Source organism: Terrapene carolina, unplaced genomic scaffold (genome assembly GCF_002925995.2).
Source record: "Terrapene carolina triunguis isolate 2854851 unplaced genomic scaffold, T_m_triunguis-2.0 Scaffold32377, whole genome shotgun sequence".
Classification (NCBI taxonomy): domain Eukaryota; kingdom Metazoa; phylum Chordata; order Testudines; family Emydidae; genus Terrapene; species Terrapene triunguis.
In genome coordinates this window covers 4,031-21,220 of record NW_020696728.1, presented here as the reverse complement: position 1 = coordinate 21,220, position 17,190 = coordinate 4,031, and the positions used below count along the sequence as shown (strand labels likewise).

Genomic DNA, 17,190 nt, shown 5'->3' with positions numbered 1-17,190 from the left:
GGGCATCTAGACAAGCCCCACGCCCCAGGGGGGCCCTCGGGGACCTCAGAGGAAACAAGACTTGGTTGAGGTCCCCCCCCCACACACACCCCCATGAAGAGGAGAGGTGCAGGAGCGCTCGTCCCACCAGCTGGAACATGGGGAGGAAGTGCATGAAACCCCTGTCCAGGAGAAACCCCTCGCTGGACGCTGCATGGATGGGAAGGGGCAGGAATGACCAGGCATAAGCACCAGATCCCCTGGCTGTGCCCGGGTCAGCCCGACAGCACACACAGCGCTTGCTTCTTATAGGAGTTTCTGTGACCTTTGGGCCCCTAGGGCTGTAACTCCCTGGTGTGTGTGTGACCTGTTGTAACCTTGTCAAGAACTCCCAGTGCTTTGTCGTAGGTAACAAATCTTTACTGAGGTTATTACAGGATTGGCTACAAGCATCGTCTGTGGAGGGAGATTTAAGGTGCCACTGCCCTGGGGTAAGCGACTGGTCCTGTGGGACAGGGAGTGACCCGAATATCGCTGTGATTTGTGGGGGAAGGGACGATCCATCGATCACAAGGGCAGGCTGGCCGGGGTGGGCAGACAGATGGGAGAGCCCAAGGGGACTCTGTGGCTCCGCGGTTACGTTGTTACAGGGCCTGCGGAGTTCACACTCAGTACAGAACTCAGCCAATTTGGGGTTGGTGCCCTGGGTACTAACTGTGCCCTGAGATTGGTTCCCACACTCGTGAGCCACTCGACAGCGTGACAGGGTCGTCCCAGGGCCCTGCTGGGACTGAGGGGCAGGGACGGGTCCCCGGGGGGGCAGCGCGGGCTGGAGCCGGGCAGAGCGCAGGGAGCAGACGGGGACAGGAAGGGACCGGCCCCAGGTTCTGCATTCTCCGGGCTGGGCGAGGGGAGACGGATGGAAACTCCTGCCGGCCAGGGGATCCGACGCCCAGGATCTAACGCAGGAGCCCTGCAGGGAGAGGGGAGAGAAATCATTCCCTGGCCGTGGGGCTAGCGGGACGGACGGGGGATTTTCTCTGCCAGGCCCCAGGGGCCCCCAGGGACTCTGCCCGGCAGCCGCAGGGCTGGCGATGCTCGGCAGGACCCAGGACTCTCTGCCCCCGGGAGCAGCTCGGGGATTGGCCTGAACGGGGACCGAGGGAGCCGCAGACTCCTCCTCCACGGTGCCAGCGCCCCATTGCCCAGCTGCCCAGGGGCCGAGCCGGGCGGGTGTCAGGGGCCGAGGGGCAGAAGCAGCCGCCTCATGGGCGCCCCAGGCAGCCTGTGGTCAGTGTGGGGGGAGGCGGGTTTAACTGGGGGGGCGGGATTGAAATTACCTGCAGGTTGGGGAACGGGGCGCCCTGAAAAACAAAGAGAAACATGGTCAGAGCCCTGGGCAGGGGGAGCCGGTTCCTGGGGGTCAGAGCTCCAGCCCCTGCCCCACGGCCTGGAACCCCCCTCACTGGGAACCCAGCCCCCCCCCAGCCCCCAGACCTGGGGTTACGCCCCCCGTTATTACTGTAAATCCCTGACCCAGGATCCCTGCCCTGGGGGAGGGGACGGAAACGCTCTGAGCCCCGGGGCAGGGGCAGCTCCCTGCACTGCGAGGAGTCGGGGTCTGTCCCACCCCGGGGCCGAGGGGAGAGGAGAGTGGGAGCTCCCAGCCTGGCCCCGGGGCCCTCCACTGAGATCTGCCCATGGCCCCTGCTCTGTCCCTGCCCTAGGAGGGGGGAGGGTCTGACCCAGACCCGGCCCCAGGGGACTAGAAGCCGGGAGGCCCCTGCCAGACTCTGAGCAGCCCCTGGGGGGGGGGGGGGGGGGAGGGAGCCTGCAGCCAGGCCCAGATCCCCCTGAGCCCCCCCCAGCCCCACATCCGCCCAGAGACACCCTGGTGCCCTGCCCCCGCCCGGAGCCAGTCACCTTTCTTATTCTTCAGGTAGATGAGGAGTCCGGGCGCCAGGAAGATCAGCCCCAGCACGAACCCCCCAACCCCCGTCAGCATCTTGCTCCTGGCGGAGTCAGACTGCGCCTCTGAAACAGGGACATGGAACGGGCCGGGTCAGCGCCAGGGGCCTCCGGGCCGGGCTCCCGTCTGCGCCAGTGACCGGTGCCGGCCGGGTCAGCGCCAGGGGCCTCCAATCCGGGCTCCCGTCTGCCCAGTGACCAGCGCCGGCCGGGGCAGAGCCAGGGGCCAGGGCCTGCAGGAGCAGCTGTGGGACAATCTGCCCCACGTCAGGGCTCCTCCTGGTCTGTGATCGTCAGAGATCGGCTCAGGCCCTGCAGCGCGAGGTCTGATATCCCTGCCCGTTGTCAGCATGAACTGGTCTAGCCAGGGCTGTACCTAGGGAGGTGAGGGGCCTGGGGTGGAAGTGACGGATTCGTCTCTTCCAGGACCGACTGCACCGGCCAATCGCACCGGCCCACGGGACCCAGAGTGGTTCCCCCAATTCGCCCTACCTAAGGGATGGCTCTGAGTCTAGCCCTGGATAGTCTGAGAGCCACAGAAATAGCCAGTCCCTGTGTGAACCTTGCTCTGTTCTTGGGCTCAGTGACATCCTGTGGCAGTGAGTTCCACAGGCTAATCACACAGTGTGTGGGAAACTTCCTTCCTTTTACCAGGTGTGAATTTGCCCCTTTCCATTCCACTGAGTGTCCCCTTGTCCTTGTGCTGTGAGACAGGGAGAACAGACGCTCCCGATCTCCCTTCTCCAGACCACTCATTATCATGGAGACTTTGCTCCTCTCCCCGCCCCGTCACTGCCCCACTCAGGGTGTGTCTACACTGCATTGTGGAGCCCGCCTATGTGAGCTCCCAGCCCAGGTCGATAGATTTGGGTTATCAGGACTCATGTGAGTGCTCTGCCCCAGGCCCATCCCCCGAGGGCTGCCCCTGCAGGCTCAGGGGCTGCCCCACACTCAGAGGCTCTTACCCCAGTGCACGGCGAGGGGGTCCCGCAGGCTGATGTGCTCCACCTGGCAGGTGTAGACGTCCCCGCGTCGGGGGCTCATCTCCAGCATCATCAGGATCTGGAAGGTCCAGTCTCCGTTCTGGAGCAGCTCCGTGGACACCACCCCGGCCGTCTGCTCCTGCCCGTTCTTCAGCCACTTGATCTCGATCCCCCCGGGGTAAAACCCCGTCACCGAGCAAACCAGCAGGTTGGGGTGGGGCTGGGACCCCGATTTTGTGGGGAAAACTGTCACCTCGGGCTGAACTGGGAGGAGAGAGAGAGGGGGGCTGGGAAAGGGGCTGGAGATGGAGGATGCTGAGGAAGAAGAGTTGTTTCCCTGCCCCAGAGACAGGCCCCAGCCCCCCATCTACCCCCTAGGCTGGTTCTCTCCTGCCCCCCATTGCGCTGGGCAGGCTCCGGCAGAAAGGGCCCGAGGCGGGGTCGTGTCCTGTCACCCCCATGGGGACAGAGCCAGGGACTGTCTGATGCTCGGGGCCCAGGGAGACGGGGTCTCAGCCCAGGGACCAGGGGCTGCCCCCACCCCCCAGCCAGGGGCACCCTGAGGGGGGAGGGGTGCGGTTGGGGGGTGGGGAAAGTTCTGCCCCATTGCCCGGCCCCCCGCAGCCCAGGAAGGGGGGGTAGGAGCCGCAGCAGATGCCTGACCTGGGGCGTCTGAGTGGGGGGTGCTGGGGGCTGAACCCCTCAGGGGGGCGGGGGCTGGGAGCGGGGGGGAGGGTCAGTCACCGCCCCCCCGCAGGGACTGACCTGGGCCTGGGGCTCTGCTGGCTGCCGACAGGGGGCGCCGCAGCCAGACCCGGGGACATGATCTTGGTCGCTCCCAGACCCTGGTTCCGTCCCCCACCTGCGGCTGGGTGACCCCGCCCCCTGCCCCGCCCCCTAACCATGACCCCACCCCCTGCTCTGTGTGCCCCGCCCCCTGCCCCACCCCGTAACCATGACCCCACCCCCTGCTCTGTGTGCCCCGCTCCCTGCCCCGCCCCCTAACCGTGGCCCCGCCCCTCTCCCTGCCATCCCCAGCACAGGAGCAGCTCAGCCCCCGCCGCCCCCACGTGTCTCCCGCACTCACCTCCCCCCCCCACTCACCTCTCCGGTCGATGGTGAAGGGTTTGTCCACCCCATAGTTGTGCCGGCAGAACGTGTTCACTGCAGCCCGCTTCTGCGCCAGGATCTCGGGCTGGCTGTTCCAGTGCTCGGCGTCGGGCCGGCCCAGCTCCGTGTCCGCCACGAACACCCCCACGTCGCTGTCGAAGTGCACATCCTGCTGCCGGTCGTAGATGTCCCGGTATAAGTACCGGACCCGCTCGGTGCCGTTGGTGAAGTAACACTCAGACTTCGTCTGGTACAGGAACCGCCCTGCGGGGGGGGGGGGGGCCCAGCCCCGGGGCCCCCCCCCGGCCCCTCCCCCCCCCCCCCCCGGGGCTCGGAGCCAGGGGCGGGGAACAGCCGGCGCCCCCAGCGCCCCCCCCCCGCCCTGAACCCCTCCCAGTCCCGGGCGAGCCCGGCGGGCGGGCAGGGCCGTGTGGGGGGAGGGGAGTGACCGTAACACTGACCGGGGGGGAGGGGCGTAGGGCAGAGACGATGACCGGGGAGACACCCACTGGCACAGGCAGCACGGGGCTCCCCGGGGCGCTGGGGTCCGATCCCCCCCGGATACACTCGGCGCTGCCCAGGACGGGGCTCCCCGGGGCGCTGGGGTCCGATCCCCCCGGATACACCCGGCGCTGCCCAGGACGGGGCTCCCCGGGGCGCTGGGCAGTGCTTAAGTTGTGCCAGGCCTGAGCCCCGGCCCCTCTTTCATTACAAATTACACCCTGGTGCTGGGGGTCTCTGCTCACCTTCAGGCTCCGTGCAATGAGCCAGGTGGGTTCTCAGCACCGCCAGTGTCACTAGCAGAGCCCCAGCCCAGCCGCTCCCGGCCCCCAGGATCCGACCCGCCCCCATCACTGCTCAGGAGGGAGAGACCTGGAAAGGCGTCGGGACCCCCAGCCTGAGACCTTCTCTGCCCAGCTCCGAGCACCAGCCCCGGGACGCTGCCCACGGCCCCGGGGATTGGGCACCCCCAGCCCAGGGGCCAGTCAGCACCGGGGCTGGGCAGCATCATCAGTCGCCAGGCAGAGCCGGCCCCAGCAGGGCTCGGTTCCCGACTTCTCCCTCGTAGGGGGCAGAGCAGGGCCTGGGGTCGGGCTGCAGGACTTGCCTGGCGCCTGCCATGGCCCCGGGGCAGCTGGAGAGCGGGGCCAGCCCCCACCAGAGCAGGGCCCCCAGCAACAGGCCTGGGACCCTCTGTCCTCTTCCCCTGGTGCCTCGACCCTCTGCTCCCAGCTGAGGCAGGACGGGTGTGTGGGGGGGTCTCTGGTTTGCTGGGGGTAAATTTAGCCCCAGGGGAAGGTTTGGGGCTGGCCCCACAGGCAGAAGTTCTGAGCTTCCCCCTCCCCCACCTCCATGGAGGATAAAGGAGTTTGAGGCGCAAGTGGTGTTCTCGTCCATCCTCCCTGTGCAAGGAAAAGGCCTGGGTAGAGACCGTCGAATCGTGGAAGTCAACGAATGGCTACGCAGGTGGTGTCGGAGAGAAGGCTTTGGATTCTTCGACCATGGGATGGTGTTCCAAGAAGGAGGAGTGCTAGGCAGAGACGGGCTCCACCTAACGAAGAGAGGGAAGAGCATCTTCGCAAGCAGGCTGGCTAACCTAGTGAGGAGGGCTTTAAACTAGGTTCACCGGGGGAAGGAGACCAAAGCCCTGAGGTAAGTGGGGAAGTGGGATCCTGGGAGGAAGCACAAGCAGGAGAGCGCAAGAGGGGAGGACTCCTGTCTCATGCTGAGAAAGAGGGACGATCAATGAGTTATCTTAAGTGCCTATACACAAATGCAAGAAGCCTGGGAAACAAGCAGGGAGAACTGGAAGTCCTGGCACAGTCAGGGAACTATGATGCGATTGGAATAACAGAGACTTGGTGGGATAACTCACATGACTGGAGTACTGTCATAGATGAATATAAACTGTTCAGGAAGGACAGGCAGGGCAGAAAAGGTGGGGGAGTTGCGTTGTATTTAAGAGAGGAGTATGACTGTTCAGAGCTCCGGTATGAAACTGCAGAAAAACCTGAGAGTCTCTGGATAAAGTTGAGAAGTGTGAGCAACAAGGGTGATGTCGTGGTTGGAGTCTGCTATAGACCACCAGACCAGGGGGATGAGGTGGACGAGGCTTTCTTCTGGCAACTAGCAGAAGTTGCTAGATCGCAGGCCCTGGTTCTCATGGGAGACTTTAATCACCCTGATATCTGCTGGGAGAGCAATACAGCGGTGCACAGACAATCCAGGAAGTTTTTGGAAAGTGTAGGGGACAATTTCCTGGTGCAAGTGCTGGAGGAACCAACTAGGGGCAGAGCTTTTCTTGACCTGCTGCTCACAAACAGGGAAGAATTAGTAGGGGAAGCAAAAGTGGATGGGAACCTGGGAGGCAGTGACCATGAGATGGTCGAGTTCAGGATCCTGACACAAGGAAGAAAGGAGAGCAGCAGAATACGGACCCTGGACTTCAGAAAAGCAGACTTTGACTCCCTCAGGGAACAGATGGGCAGGATCCCCTGGGAGAATAACATGAAGGGCAAAGGGGTCCAGGAGAGCTGGCTGTATTTTAAAGAATCCTTATTGAGGTTGCAGGAACAAACCATCCCGATGTGTAGAAAGAACAGTAAATATGGCAGGCGACCAGCTTGGCTAAACAGTGAAATCCTTGCTGATCTTAAACGCAAAAAAGAAGCTTACAAGAAGTGGAAGATTGGACAAATGACCAGGGAGGAGTATAAAACTATTGCTCAGGCATGCAGGAGTGAAATCAGGAAGGCCAAATCACACTTGGAGTTGCAGCTAGCAAGAGATGTTAAGAGTAACAAGAAGGGTTTCTTCAGGTATGTTAGCAACAAGAAGAAAGTCAAGGAAAGTGTGGGCCCCTTACTGAATGAGGGAGGCAACCTAGTGACCGAGGATGTGGAAAAAGCTAATGTACTCAATGATTTTTTTGCCTCTGTCTTCACGAACAAGGTCAGCTCCCAGACTGCTGCACTGGGCAGCACAGTATGGGGAGAAGGTGACCAGCCCTCTGTGGAGAAAGAAGTGGTTCTGGACTATTAGGAAATACTGGACGTGCACAAGTCCATGGGGCCGGATGCACTGCATCCGAGGGTGCTAAAGGAGTTGGCGAATGAGATTGCAGAGCCATTAGCCATTATTTTTGAAAACTCTTGGCGATCGGGGGAGGTCCCGGATGACAGGAAAAAGGCTAATGTAGTGCCCATCTTTAAAAAAGGGAAGAAGGAGGATCCGGGGAACTACATGCCAGTCAGCCTCACCTCAGTCCCTGGAAAAATCATGGAGCAGGTCCTCAAGGAATCAATTCTGAAGCACTTAGAGGAGAGGAAAGTGATCAGGAACAGTCAGCATGGATTCACCAAGGGGAAATCGTGCCTGACCAACCTGATTGCCTTCTATGAGGAGATAACTGGGTCTGTGGATGAGTGGAAAGCAGTGGATGTGTTATTCCTTGACTTTAGCAAAGCTTTTGATACGGTCTCCCACAGTATTCTTGCTGGCAAGTTAAAGAAGTATGGGCTGGATGAATGGACTGTAAGGTGGATAGAAAGCTGGCTAGATCGTCGGGCTCAACGGGTAGTGATCAATGGCTCCATGTCTAGTTGGCAGCCGGTTTCAAGCGGAGTGCCCCAAGGGTCGGTCCTGGGGCCGGTTTTGTTTAATATCTTTATTAATGATCTGGAGGATGGTGTGGACTGCACTCTCAGCAAGTTTGCAGATGACACTAAACTGGGAGGCGTGGTAGATACACTAGAGGGTAGGGATCGGATACAGAGGGACCTAGACAAATTAGAGGATTGGGCCAAAAAAAACCTGATGAGGTTCAACAAAGACAAGTGCAGAGTCCTGCAGTTAGGACGGAAGAATCCCATGCACTGTTACAGACTAGGGACCGAATGGCTAGGTAGCAGTTCTGCAGAAAAGGACCTAGGGGTCACAGTGGACGAGAAGCTGGATATGAGTCGACACTGTGCTCTTGTTGCCAAGAAGGCTAACGGCATTTTGGGCTGTATTTTTGGGCATTGCCAGCAGATCGAGGGAGGTGATTGTTCCCCTTTATTCGACATTGGTGAGGCCTCATCTGGAGTACTGTGTCCAGTTTTGGGCCCCACACTACAAGAAGGATGTGGAAAAATTGGAAAAAGTCCCGCGGAGGGCAACAAAAATGATTAGGGGTCTGGAGCACATGACTTATGAGGAGAGGCTGAGGGAACTGGGATTGTTTAGTCTCCAGAAGAGAAGAATGAGGGGGGATTTGATAGCTGCTTTCAACTACCTGAAAGGGGGTTCCAAACAGGTTGGAGCTCGGCTGTTCTCAGTGGTGGCAGATGACAGAACAAGGAGCAATGGTCTCAAGTTGCAGTGGGGGAGGTCTAGGTTGGATATTAGGAAACACTATTTCACTAGGAGGGTGGTGAATCACTGGAATGGGTTACCTAGGGAGGTGGTGGAATCTCCTTCCTTGGAGGTTTTTAAGGCCCGGCTTGACAAAGCCCTGGCTGGGATGATTTAGTTGGGGATTGGTCCTGCTTTGAGCAGGGGGTTGGACTAGATACCTCCTGAGGTCCCTTCCAACCCTGATATTCTATGATTCTATGATTCCATGAGCCTGAGCCCTGCCCCCCTGGGACCCCACCAGAGCGGGGGTCTCAGTGTCCATGGGTCAGGCACAGCTCGGCCTCCCAGCTGCTCCCACCATCAATCTCCCTGAGGGGCTTCTCTGGCCCCCAGTCTCTGAGCCCCTCCCCCTCTCTGCTGCGTTCACCCCCCAACCCATGGGGCAGAGCTGGGCCATTGTCCCCACGGCCCAGCTGGGGAGGGAGGCCCAGAGAAGTCAGTGACTGGCCCAGGATCACACGGAGTCTGTGGCAGGGCCGGGAATAGGGTGACCAGATGTCCCGATTTTATAGGGACAGTCCCAATTTTTGGGTCTTTTTCTTATTTAGGCTCCTATTAACCCCAACTCCCGTCCCGATTTTTCACACTTGCTGTCTGGTCACCCTAGCTGGGAATGACCACAGGGCTCCTGGGTCCCAGGCCAGCCCTGAACTGCTGGGCCGGCCCCTCTCCGGCCCCTCCAGCGCTCGGCCCCTCCTGCCGGGCGCAGTGTGAACACCCAGCGCGTTAGCTGCCATGGGGGCGGGAGGCAGCGGGTTTGGGCAGGGGGCAGGGACCAACATACCCCACAAAGGGCCCAGGAGAGACCCCGGGGGGAGGGAGTTTGGTCACTAACAGCAGATCGGAGCCGGTGCCAGCAGAGGGGAAAGGCCCCATGTCCCCGTCCCCACCTCCCCAGCCAGTCAGTCCCGGCCCTGGGGCCAGATGGGAACAGCGCCCCCTAGAGGGTGATGGGCCTGTGTCCCAGTCACCCATGGATGGTCCCCCAAACCCCGTTTGAGGCCTTGTCTACACTTAACACTTGTCCTGGCAGATCTCTGTGGTTCAGGGGTGTGACCCCCCCAGTGCAGAGCTGGGCCGGCCAAGCCCCCACTGTGCACCCAGCCGTGCTGCAGAACAGGGGGTCTGGGAGTGGCGTCAGCGCTGTGTGGGGAGGTGCTGTCCCCACACCGGGTACAACCCCCCCCGGCGGCGCTGCCTCCACACTGGGACAAACCCCTCCTGGAGGCGCCGCTTGCACACTGGATTGCTGGGCGGAGCCGCCCCAGCCCCGGGAGCAAGCGTCTGGCCGGGAATTTGCAGTATTGTCAGCCCCAAATGTTCAAAAATCCTGAGATTGGCTTTAAACTCCTGCGATGACGTACAAATCCCAGCTGTGGGGTTTATTTCCCTTCTGCTCTTTGAGCCAGGAGTCACAGGTTGAAGCTCTCCCCACAGACACTCCCTTGGTCTCCAAGAACGAGGCTGGGATCGTCCCAGACCCACGTGACTCCTGGAGCTGGGGCTTTAGGAAAACACAAGAATTATCCTGAGACTCGTGACACGATCCTGAGAGCCGGGAACCGTGAATTTCTCCATCTCCTCTGGGCGAGGCTCAGTGCTGCTGCTCTGCCCAGTAACAGCCTGGTCAGCGCAGGGATTTCTGCCATTGGGCGCAGGCCCCTGGGCCGGGCTCCCCTGGCCAATGCCGGGCGCTGCCCCCAGCCCTGCCCCCCCCCCAGGGTGTGACATGTGCCCCCCCGGCCCCCTAGTGCTGCCGGCCCCGCGCCCAGCCCAGTGCCGGGGAGAGGAGATGGGCGCAGGACGGGGCGTCCCCATGGCCCAGCTGGCCCTGCTCACCCTGCTGGCCCTGCCGGGCACCGGGGCGGTGACAGGTACGGGCGGGGCGGGGGCTGGGACACCTGGGCCTGGGGGGGGCGGCTTCACCCCCATAGCGCCCCGCTCCCACCCCCAGGAATGGGACAATGAGGGGACTGACAGGGCAGGGAGGAGGATGGGGGCTGATCTGGGCAGGGTGGGGGCTGCAGGGGAGGAGGGTCTCACCCCCGTGTCAGGGAGGGGGGAGGGGAGGCTGGCGTGGGGGCAGCAGAAGGATCGTGGGGAAGTCGCTGTGGTTTGGGTATGACACAGCCCTGCCCTAGGGGTGCAGCCCCCCTCCCCCACAGGGACTCGGGGGCTGATCCCCCCAGGGGGGCGCCAGGCACAGGGGAGGATGGGGGAGCGTTCCCCAAAGAGCCGCCCCAGGGCCAGACCCTGCTGAGCAGTGAGTGCGTCTGTGCAGAGCAGGGAGCCCCTGGCCCCGCTCCCCAGCCTGGCCCAATTGTCTCCCCAGGACTCAGACCCATGGGGGGGCTCTGTGGGGCCGACTCTCTCCTCGGCTACTGGTGACGGGTTCCCTCCTTTGCAGTCGCTCGGTGAGATCCTGCCGGGTGAGCTGGGATCAGCAAATGACTCCCTAGGATGTAGGTGCCCAACTCCCATGGGCCCTGGGCAGCTCCCAGCCTCAGCCCCCAGCCAGACCCCTCCCCCTCCCGGAGTGTGTCTGACCCCACCCAGCGCCGCTTTCATGTCTCTGGCTGGGGAGTTCCCGGGTCTCCCAGTGACCGGCCCTGGGGGGTGAGTGTGTAGAACCAATATGAATGAAATTGTTTTTAGTTATTCACTGTACCATTGTAACTTCTGTTCACCATTTCATTACACTTGCCATTTTACCTACATTGTAACATTGTAACTTCTGTGCAATATTGTAACTCAAAACCCATTTTAAAATGCTGACTCCATTTTGTAGAAGGCTTGTGCTGCAGCCTCTATTTTTGCAAACCATACTGTAATTTTATTAGTCTAGTTGAGATGTGTGAATGAGGGATGCATGGGTGATAGAATCAACCTCCAGCACCAGCCCGTCCTGATGAGATAAAGTTCAAATACCAACGGCTGAAGAACTAGACAACAGCCCTAACTCAAGCAAGAAGCATCCACCCTAAAAAGAAACAACAGAAGGAAGATCAAAGCCAGGTCCCAGGCTGACAGTCGTGCCTGCAATTGACGGGTGATCAAGCACCAAACCCAGAGGCGGCCTGACACAGCGAGACCTAGGAACTTTGAATCCAAACTAAACTCCTATAAAAAAGGAAGGGTGAGATGAGAGACTTTGGGTAACGTTCTGCAAACAACATCAAGGAGCATCGGTGCGCGCCGGACAGAGACCCGGCTCCTCCTCGTGCTCAGCTTTCCTGGCCAGTTAGCTGTCACGAGCTACGATCCCAAGCTGCGAACTCAAACTACAATCAGGACTGGTAACTATCCAGCAGCTGCAGAACATTTTGGTGTGTGTGTGTGTGAGTGTATGTGTATAAGCATTAAGGTATTTGCTAATAGTTACAGATTAATAATAAATGTGGCATCTTTGCCTTGACCCCTAAAACGATCCTGTATAAGTTTGTGGGACAACATTATTGGTGGAGAATGCGAAAGGGGGAGCAAGCATAGAATCCACAGTTATTATAAAAGTGGTGTGCACACCGCCAGCTTTAGCAAGCCTGGCACTATAGAAAAAGAGTGTAAACTTTCAGTTAATTAACCAAACTCTGAAGGATATAGGAGTTTAGGTTTAAATTGTGTTATAAAGGTACATAATCCGGGGAAGGATTAACCAAACTCTGAAGGATTTAGGAGTTTAGGTTTAAATTGTGTTATAGAGGTACATACACCCTCAGCCGTAGCAAGACTGAGCTAAAGAGGAGAACTTAGTGTTTCTCACTCTGATCCGGGGAAGGATTTGTATAATTGGTGTATGAACCCTCGGTGGTAGCAGACCGAGTAATACAGAGGGAGGCTTAGCGTCTCTCCCTCTGGCCCAGAGTGGGTTAAAAACATAAGATACAGATCTTGTTCTGTTAAATCAAACTCTGAAGGATATAGGAGTTTGGGCAGTGTAGTGTGGTTTATGTTGTTTGTTTGTTTTGTTTTTTTGTAAGTAATATTGTGGTAATTTCACAATTTTGAAGAAAATGTTTAAGGAACGGGACCAGGAAGGGTGGGGGCTAGTTAAAAAGCCCACCCTCCTTGCTAAATTGGGAGTGGAAAAAGCTTGTACCCATGGAAAGAACCTGTTTATTGAAAAAAGCAGGATCAGGCCCAGGCAAGCAAAAGATAAAGAAACTGAAAAACAGGTTAGGTACAGAGAGTTAAAACAGCACTCTCAAATCTTACAGCAGCAGTAACATCAGGAGAAGAAACATTTGAGACCCCAGAAGGGGGCAGACCTTTGGGACCCCTCTGGAGATTGGGAAGGGGGATATTTGGGATATTTGGGTAAATTCCTCCTTCCAGGGCCAAAATGCCATTGAAACAGTTAACAACAGTGCCTGCTTCTGCCTCAGATCTCCAGGCCATGGCAAAATGGCTGAAGATTTTAAAACAGAAATTTTTTTTCTAGATGAAGTGTTAATGCCCTTTTACTAAGAGAAAGAAAAAATTACACTCACAAAAAATGCACCACTTAATTAGCATTTGTGCAGCCCCAAGTACCAAACACACTGTGGCAGAAACTAAGCAGGTTCTGCCATGGTGGAAGCACTGTGCTAATTTGTTTCCAAGCTTTTATCTTTCAGGCTCTAAACCAGAACATCAGGAGAGCTGGTACCAGCTAAAGAGTTATAAAATCCCATGGTTATAGTGTCATGACAAAGTCTGTGTTCAGTGTTCTGTGTTGCATGTTCTGTGTCTGTCTCTAGTGGTGTCCTGTGCTAGCATTGGGTCCAGAAAAAGAGGGGATACTACACTAGACAGGGCAAATGTCTTTTCCTCTCTCTACTTCCCCCATGTCCATCCAATTTATCAATCACCACTTGTGTCCAAAGGATTTTGGTCCCCAATGTATCAGGTTTATTTTTTGTTAGGTTCTCTAATAGTCATTTTGTTGTTAATTTTTGTTATTAATACATTTGCATTGTTAGTTACATTTGCTTGTATTGTTAATTCCACACTTTCCTCTATGCACTCTGGTTCTACTTCCCCAAGCCCTAAAGGGTAGTTCTTGGGCCCCCATAACCTGTAAAACCATGGCCCATAATTGTAGGGCCCCATCTTTCAGGTCCCCAAAAACCTCTTAAGAACAACTGTAAAAAATAGGAAATTCTGCAACATTTTAGCAACTAAATGTTAGTTTAAGTCCAAATCAGCTTAACCTTGCATGACAACTGTGGTACTCCTACAAAATCTTATTTGTTGTGTGTGCTTAAGAAGGTCCTGACCTCAGTGACTTTTATTGTTTGATGGCTATTGCAGCATCAAACTTGGGCCTCATCTTGTTTGTCAATGTACCCAATTTTTGTAATGGTAATGGTTTTATAATTGTTTGGTTTGTTTGCAACAGATCACCTGTGCCCTACAATAACACAACTGCTGTAATAATCATAAATAAAGGGGCAGAGTGTTGTAGGAGCAGCCCACCTGGTCAGCAATTCTAAATATAATTTTTCATCCCATCATTGTCCTATTAGTAATCCTAACTGTTATGTTGGTTCTGCCTTAAAACAATTACATAAAGTGTGACCCATTCAATACCCCTGGATTGAAGGGTCAAAAGGGGGACAATGTAGAACCAATATGAATGAAATTGTTTTTAGTTATTCACTGTACCATTGTAACTTCTGTTCACCATTTCATTACACTTGCCATTTTACCTACATTGTAACATTGTAACTTCTGTGCAATATTGTAACTCAAAACCCATTTTAAAATGCTGACTCCATTTTGTAGAAGGCTTGTGCTGCAGCCTCTATTTTTGCAAGCCATACTGTAATTTTATTAGTCTAGTTGAGATGTGTGAATAAGGGATGCATGGGTGATAGAATCAACCTCCAGCACCAGCCCGTCCTGATAAGATAAAGTTCAAATACCAACAGCTGAAGAACTAGACAACAACCCTAACTCAAGCAAGAAGCATCCACCCTAAAAAGAAACAACAGAAGGAAGATCAAAGCCAGGTCCCAGGCTGACAGTCACGCCTGCAATTGACGGGTGATCAAGCACCAAACCCAGAGGCGGCGTGACACAGCGAGACCTAGAAACTTTGAATCCAAACTAAACTCCTATAAAAAAGGAAGGGTGAGATGAGAGACTTTGGGTAACGTTCTGCTATCAACATCAAGGAGCATCGGTGCGCGCCCGACAGAGACCCGGCTCCTCCTCGTGCCCAGCTTTCCTGGCCAGTTAGCTGCCACGAGCTACGATCCCAAGCTGCGAACTCAAACTACAATCAGGACTGGTAACTATCCAGCAGCTGCAGAACATTTTGGTGTGTGTGTGTGTGTAAGTGTATGTGTGTAAGCATTAAGGTATTTGCTAATAGTTACAGATTAATAATAAATGTGGCATCTTTGCTTGACCCCTAAAACAATCCTGTATAAGTTTGTGGGACAACAAGTGTCGGGGGCCAGGGACTGAAATCGCCCCGAGAACCAGGTCCTGGCGACGCCGGGACACGGAACGAGCCCCACACACAGACGGGAGAGTGAAATGTCCGGCAGTAATGACATCCAGCTTCCCCCCTACACCGCTCTGGACTGGGGCCATGTCCCCCTTCGCAAGCTAAGTGGGGATAGGCCCGGCCACGGCTTCGATGGGATTGAAGTGAGCAGACGGGGGAGCACAGTGGGGGGCACTGTCCCCTCCCAGGCAGCGCTGACCCCAGTGCTCCAGCACGATACCAGGGGTCATGGGGCTCCCTGCACCCGCTTTCCCCTCACACCAGGGCGTCCCAGTGCCAATGTCACGGCCGGGGGGCTGTGGCCCCAGGGGAAGAGATCAGAGACCCTGTATCCCGGGGAGGGGCTGGTGTGGGTGCTGATGGGGACGCCCGTCTCCCCGCAGCAGAGAACATGCTCTCCCAGGTGGAGTTCTACCAGCGCACGGACCGATCCCAGCAGGAGTCCGGGCAGTACACGCAGGGGTTCAACCAGGACGAGATGTTCTATGTGGACCTGGAGAGGAAGGAGACCGTCTGGCGCCTGCCCGACTTCGGCAAGTTCGCCAGCTTTGAGGCGCAGCTTGCCCTGGGCAACGCAGCTGTGGGCAAGCAAAACCTGGAGATCATGATCAAGAGGTCCAACCGCACACAGGCTGAGAACGGTGAGACATTTTCCCTGCCAGGCATCACTCCCGGGACTCTTCCCTCCCCATGCGTACCCAGTGCGAGTCCCCACTCAGCTCCCCTCCCTGCCCCTGGAGGGCTCCGGGGAGCCAGTCAGCCGGGCCAGGGCTCTACAGGGCAGGGGGCCCGGGCAGTTCACACCCTCCAGGCTGTGGGCCCAGGGCAGCTCCTTTGCCGAGGGCTGTTCGTGGCCCCTGCCCAGCGCCAGGCCCTGCCCCTGGGGGATTCTCTCCCCTGCCCCTGGTGCCCCGTGAGCCGTCAGGGCAGGGAGCTGGGACGGCCCCGGTGACGCCCCCACAGTCCTGGGGAGAGACCCTGAGCTGGAGCGTGAGCACCAGGGACTGGCTGGCTCAGGGGGGCAGGGAATGGGACACGGGGCCTTTCCCTTCTAGGGGGCGCTGCCCCCAATCCGGCCCCAGGGCAGGGACTGGTTGGCTCAGGGGCAGGCAATGGGACCCACTAACCCCTGTCTCCCCAGTGCCCCCTGAGGTGACCGTGTTCCCCAGAGGCCCCGTGGAGCTGGGCGAACCCAACATCCTGATCTGCTTCGTGGACAAGTTCTCCCCACCGGTGCTCAGCGTGACGTGGCTGAAGAACGGGCAGGAGGTGACGGGGGGCGTCTACGAGACCGACTTCTACCCCCGCCAGGACAACTCCTTCCGCAAGTTCTCCTACCTGCCCTTCGTCCCCAGCCAGGGCGACTTCTACGACTGCCGGGTGGAGCACGGGGGGCTGCCCGAGACTTTCACGATACACTGGGGTGAGGCCGGGGCACCCGGGGAGCCCGCTGGGCACAGGGCTGGGAGCCAGGACGCCTGGGTTCTATCCTGGCTCTGGGAGGGGAGTGGGGGCTGGTGGTTAGAGCAGTGGGGGCTGGGAGCCAGGACTCCTGGGTTCTATCCCAGCTCTGGGAGGGAGGGAGGGGTGGGAACAGGCTCCCTCACTCCATGCCCTGTCCCTCTCCCCCTCTCTCCAGAAGCCCAGGTGCCCACCCCCGTCCCCGAGACCACAGAGACCCTGGTGTGTGCCCTGGGCCTGGCCGTGGGCATCATCGGCATCATCGCGGGCACCATCCTCATCATCAAGGGCATGAAGATGAACGCCGCCCGCAACCCGCGGGGCCCCTTGTGAGTAGCTGCTGCCCGGGGAGGCACCTGCTGCACCCGCAGCCCCTGGGCCCACCCAGCACCCCCTGGGGAGACCCCCCACCCACTGTGCCCCCCCAGCCAGCAGCAGCCCCTGGGCCCACCCAGGAGCCCCTGCGTCAATGGGAGACTGCCTGGGGGTGCTGGGGAATGGCCCCGATCCCTGCCAGCCTCGCGTCGGGGCCCAGGGATCCTGGTAACTGACCCTCTTTGCCTTTCAGATAAACACGGGGAGGAGCCGGGGCCCCCGAATCCCCCAAGTGCTTTCGTGGGACCCACTCGCACCCTCCCTCCAGCTCTGCCCCCAGCGTCCCTGCTCCCCTCCCTTCAGTGCCAGCTGCTGTACCCAGGCGGGAGCCCCCCGGCCCCATAACTGCACCGAACCAACCCGCTGAAGACTCACTGGGGAGCCGGCCCCTCAGGCTGCCCCTGCACCCCCCTGCTGGGCTTG

The 17,190-nt window shown here is 58.1% G+C and overlaps 2 protein-coding genes across 2 annotated transcripts; one reads left to right on the top strand and one right to left on the bottom strand.

Moving 5' to 3' along the window:
• Positions 1-659: 659 nt before the first annotated feature.
• LOC112120637 (H-2 class II histocompatibility antigen, E-S beta chain-like) lies at positions 660-4,958 on the bottom strand. Its single transcript, XM_024219778.3, has 6 exons — positions 4,787-4,958; positions 4,035-4,304; positions 2,913-3,194; positions 1,903-2,013; positions 1,320-1,343; positions 660-952 (listed from the first exon to the last, which is right to left on the bottom strand). The coding sequence occupies exons 1-6, from the start codon at positions 4,890-4,892 to the stop codon at positions 939-941; spliced, it is 807 nt and encodes a 268-aa protein (XP_024075546.1). The 5' UTR covers positions 4,893-4,958; the 3' UTR covers positions 660-938.
• A 5,266-nt stretch (positions 4,959-10,224) lies between these two features.
• Positions 10,225-16,725, top strand: LOC112120638 (HLA class II histocompatibility antigen, DR alpha chain-like). The gene is made up of 4 exons (XM_024219780.1): positions 10,225-10,312; positions 15,315-15,572; positions 16,073-16,354; positions 16,571-16,725. The coding sequence occupies exons 1-4, from the start codon at positions 10,231-10,233 to the stop codon at positions 16,723-16,725; spliced, it is 777 nt and encodes a 258-aa protein (XP_024075548.1). The 5' UTR covers positions 10,225-10,230.
• Positions 16,726-17,190: the final 465 nt, after the last annotated feature.

What these genes read in the sequence shown, in the direction of transcription:
- LOC112120637 (XM_024219778.3), bottom strand. Translation starts at nt 4,892, where the DNA reads ATGGGGGCGGGTCGGATCCTGGGGGCCGGGAGCGGCTGGGCTGGGGCT. An exon ending in CCCCCTCGCCGTGCACTGGG is followed by an intron (nt 2,014 to 2,912) that starts GTAAGAGCCTCT and finishes TCCCTGTTTCAG; the next exon opens with AGGCGCAGTCTGACTCCGCC. An exon ending in CTACCTGAAGAATAAGAAAG is followed by an intron (nt 1,344 to 1,902) that starts GTGACTGGCTCC and finishes TTTGTTTTTCAG; the next exon opens with GGCGCCCCGTTCCCCAACCT.
- LOC112120638 (XM_024219780.1), top strand. Translation starts at nt 10,231, where the DNA reads ATGGGCGCAGGACGGGGCGTCCCCATGGCCCAGCTGGCCCTGCTCACC. An exon ending in GGGCACCGGGGCGGTGACAG is followed by an intron (nt 10,313 to 15,314) that starts GTACGGGCGGGG and finishes GTCTCCCCGCAG; the next exon opens with CAGAGAACATGCTCTCCCAG. An exon ending in CCGCACACAGGCTGAGAACG is followed by an intron (nt 15,573 to 16,072) that starts GTGAGACATTTT and finishes CTGTCTCCCCAG; the next exon opens with TGCCCCCTGAGGTGACCGTG.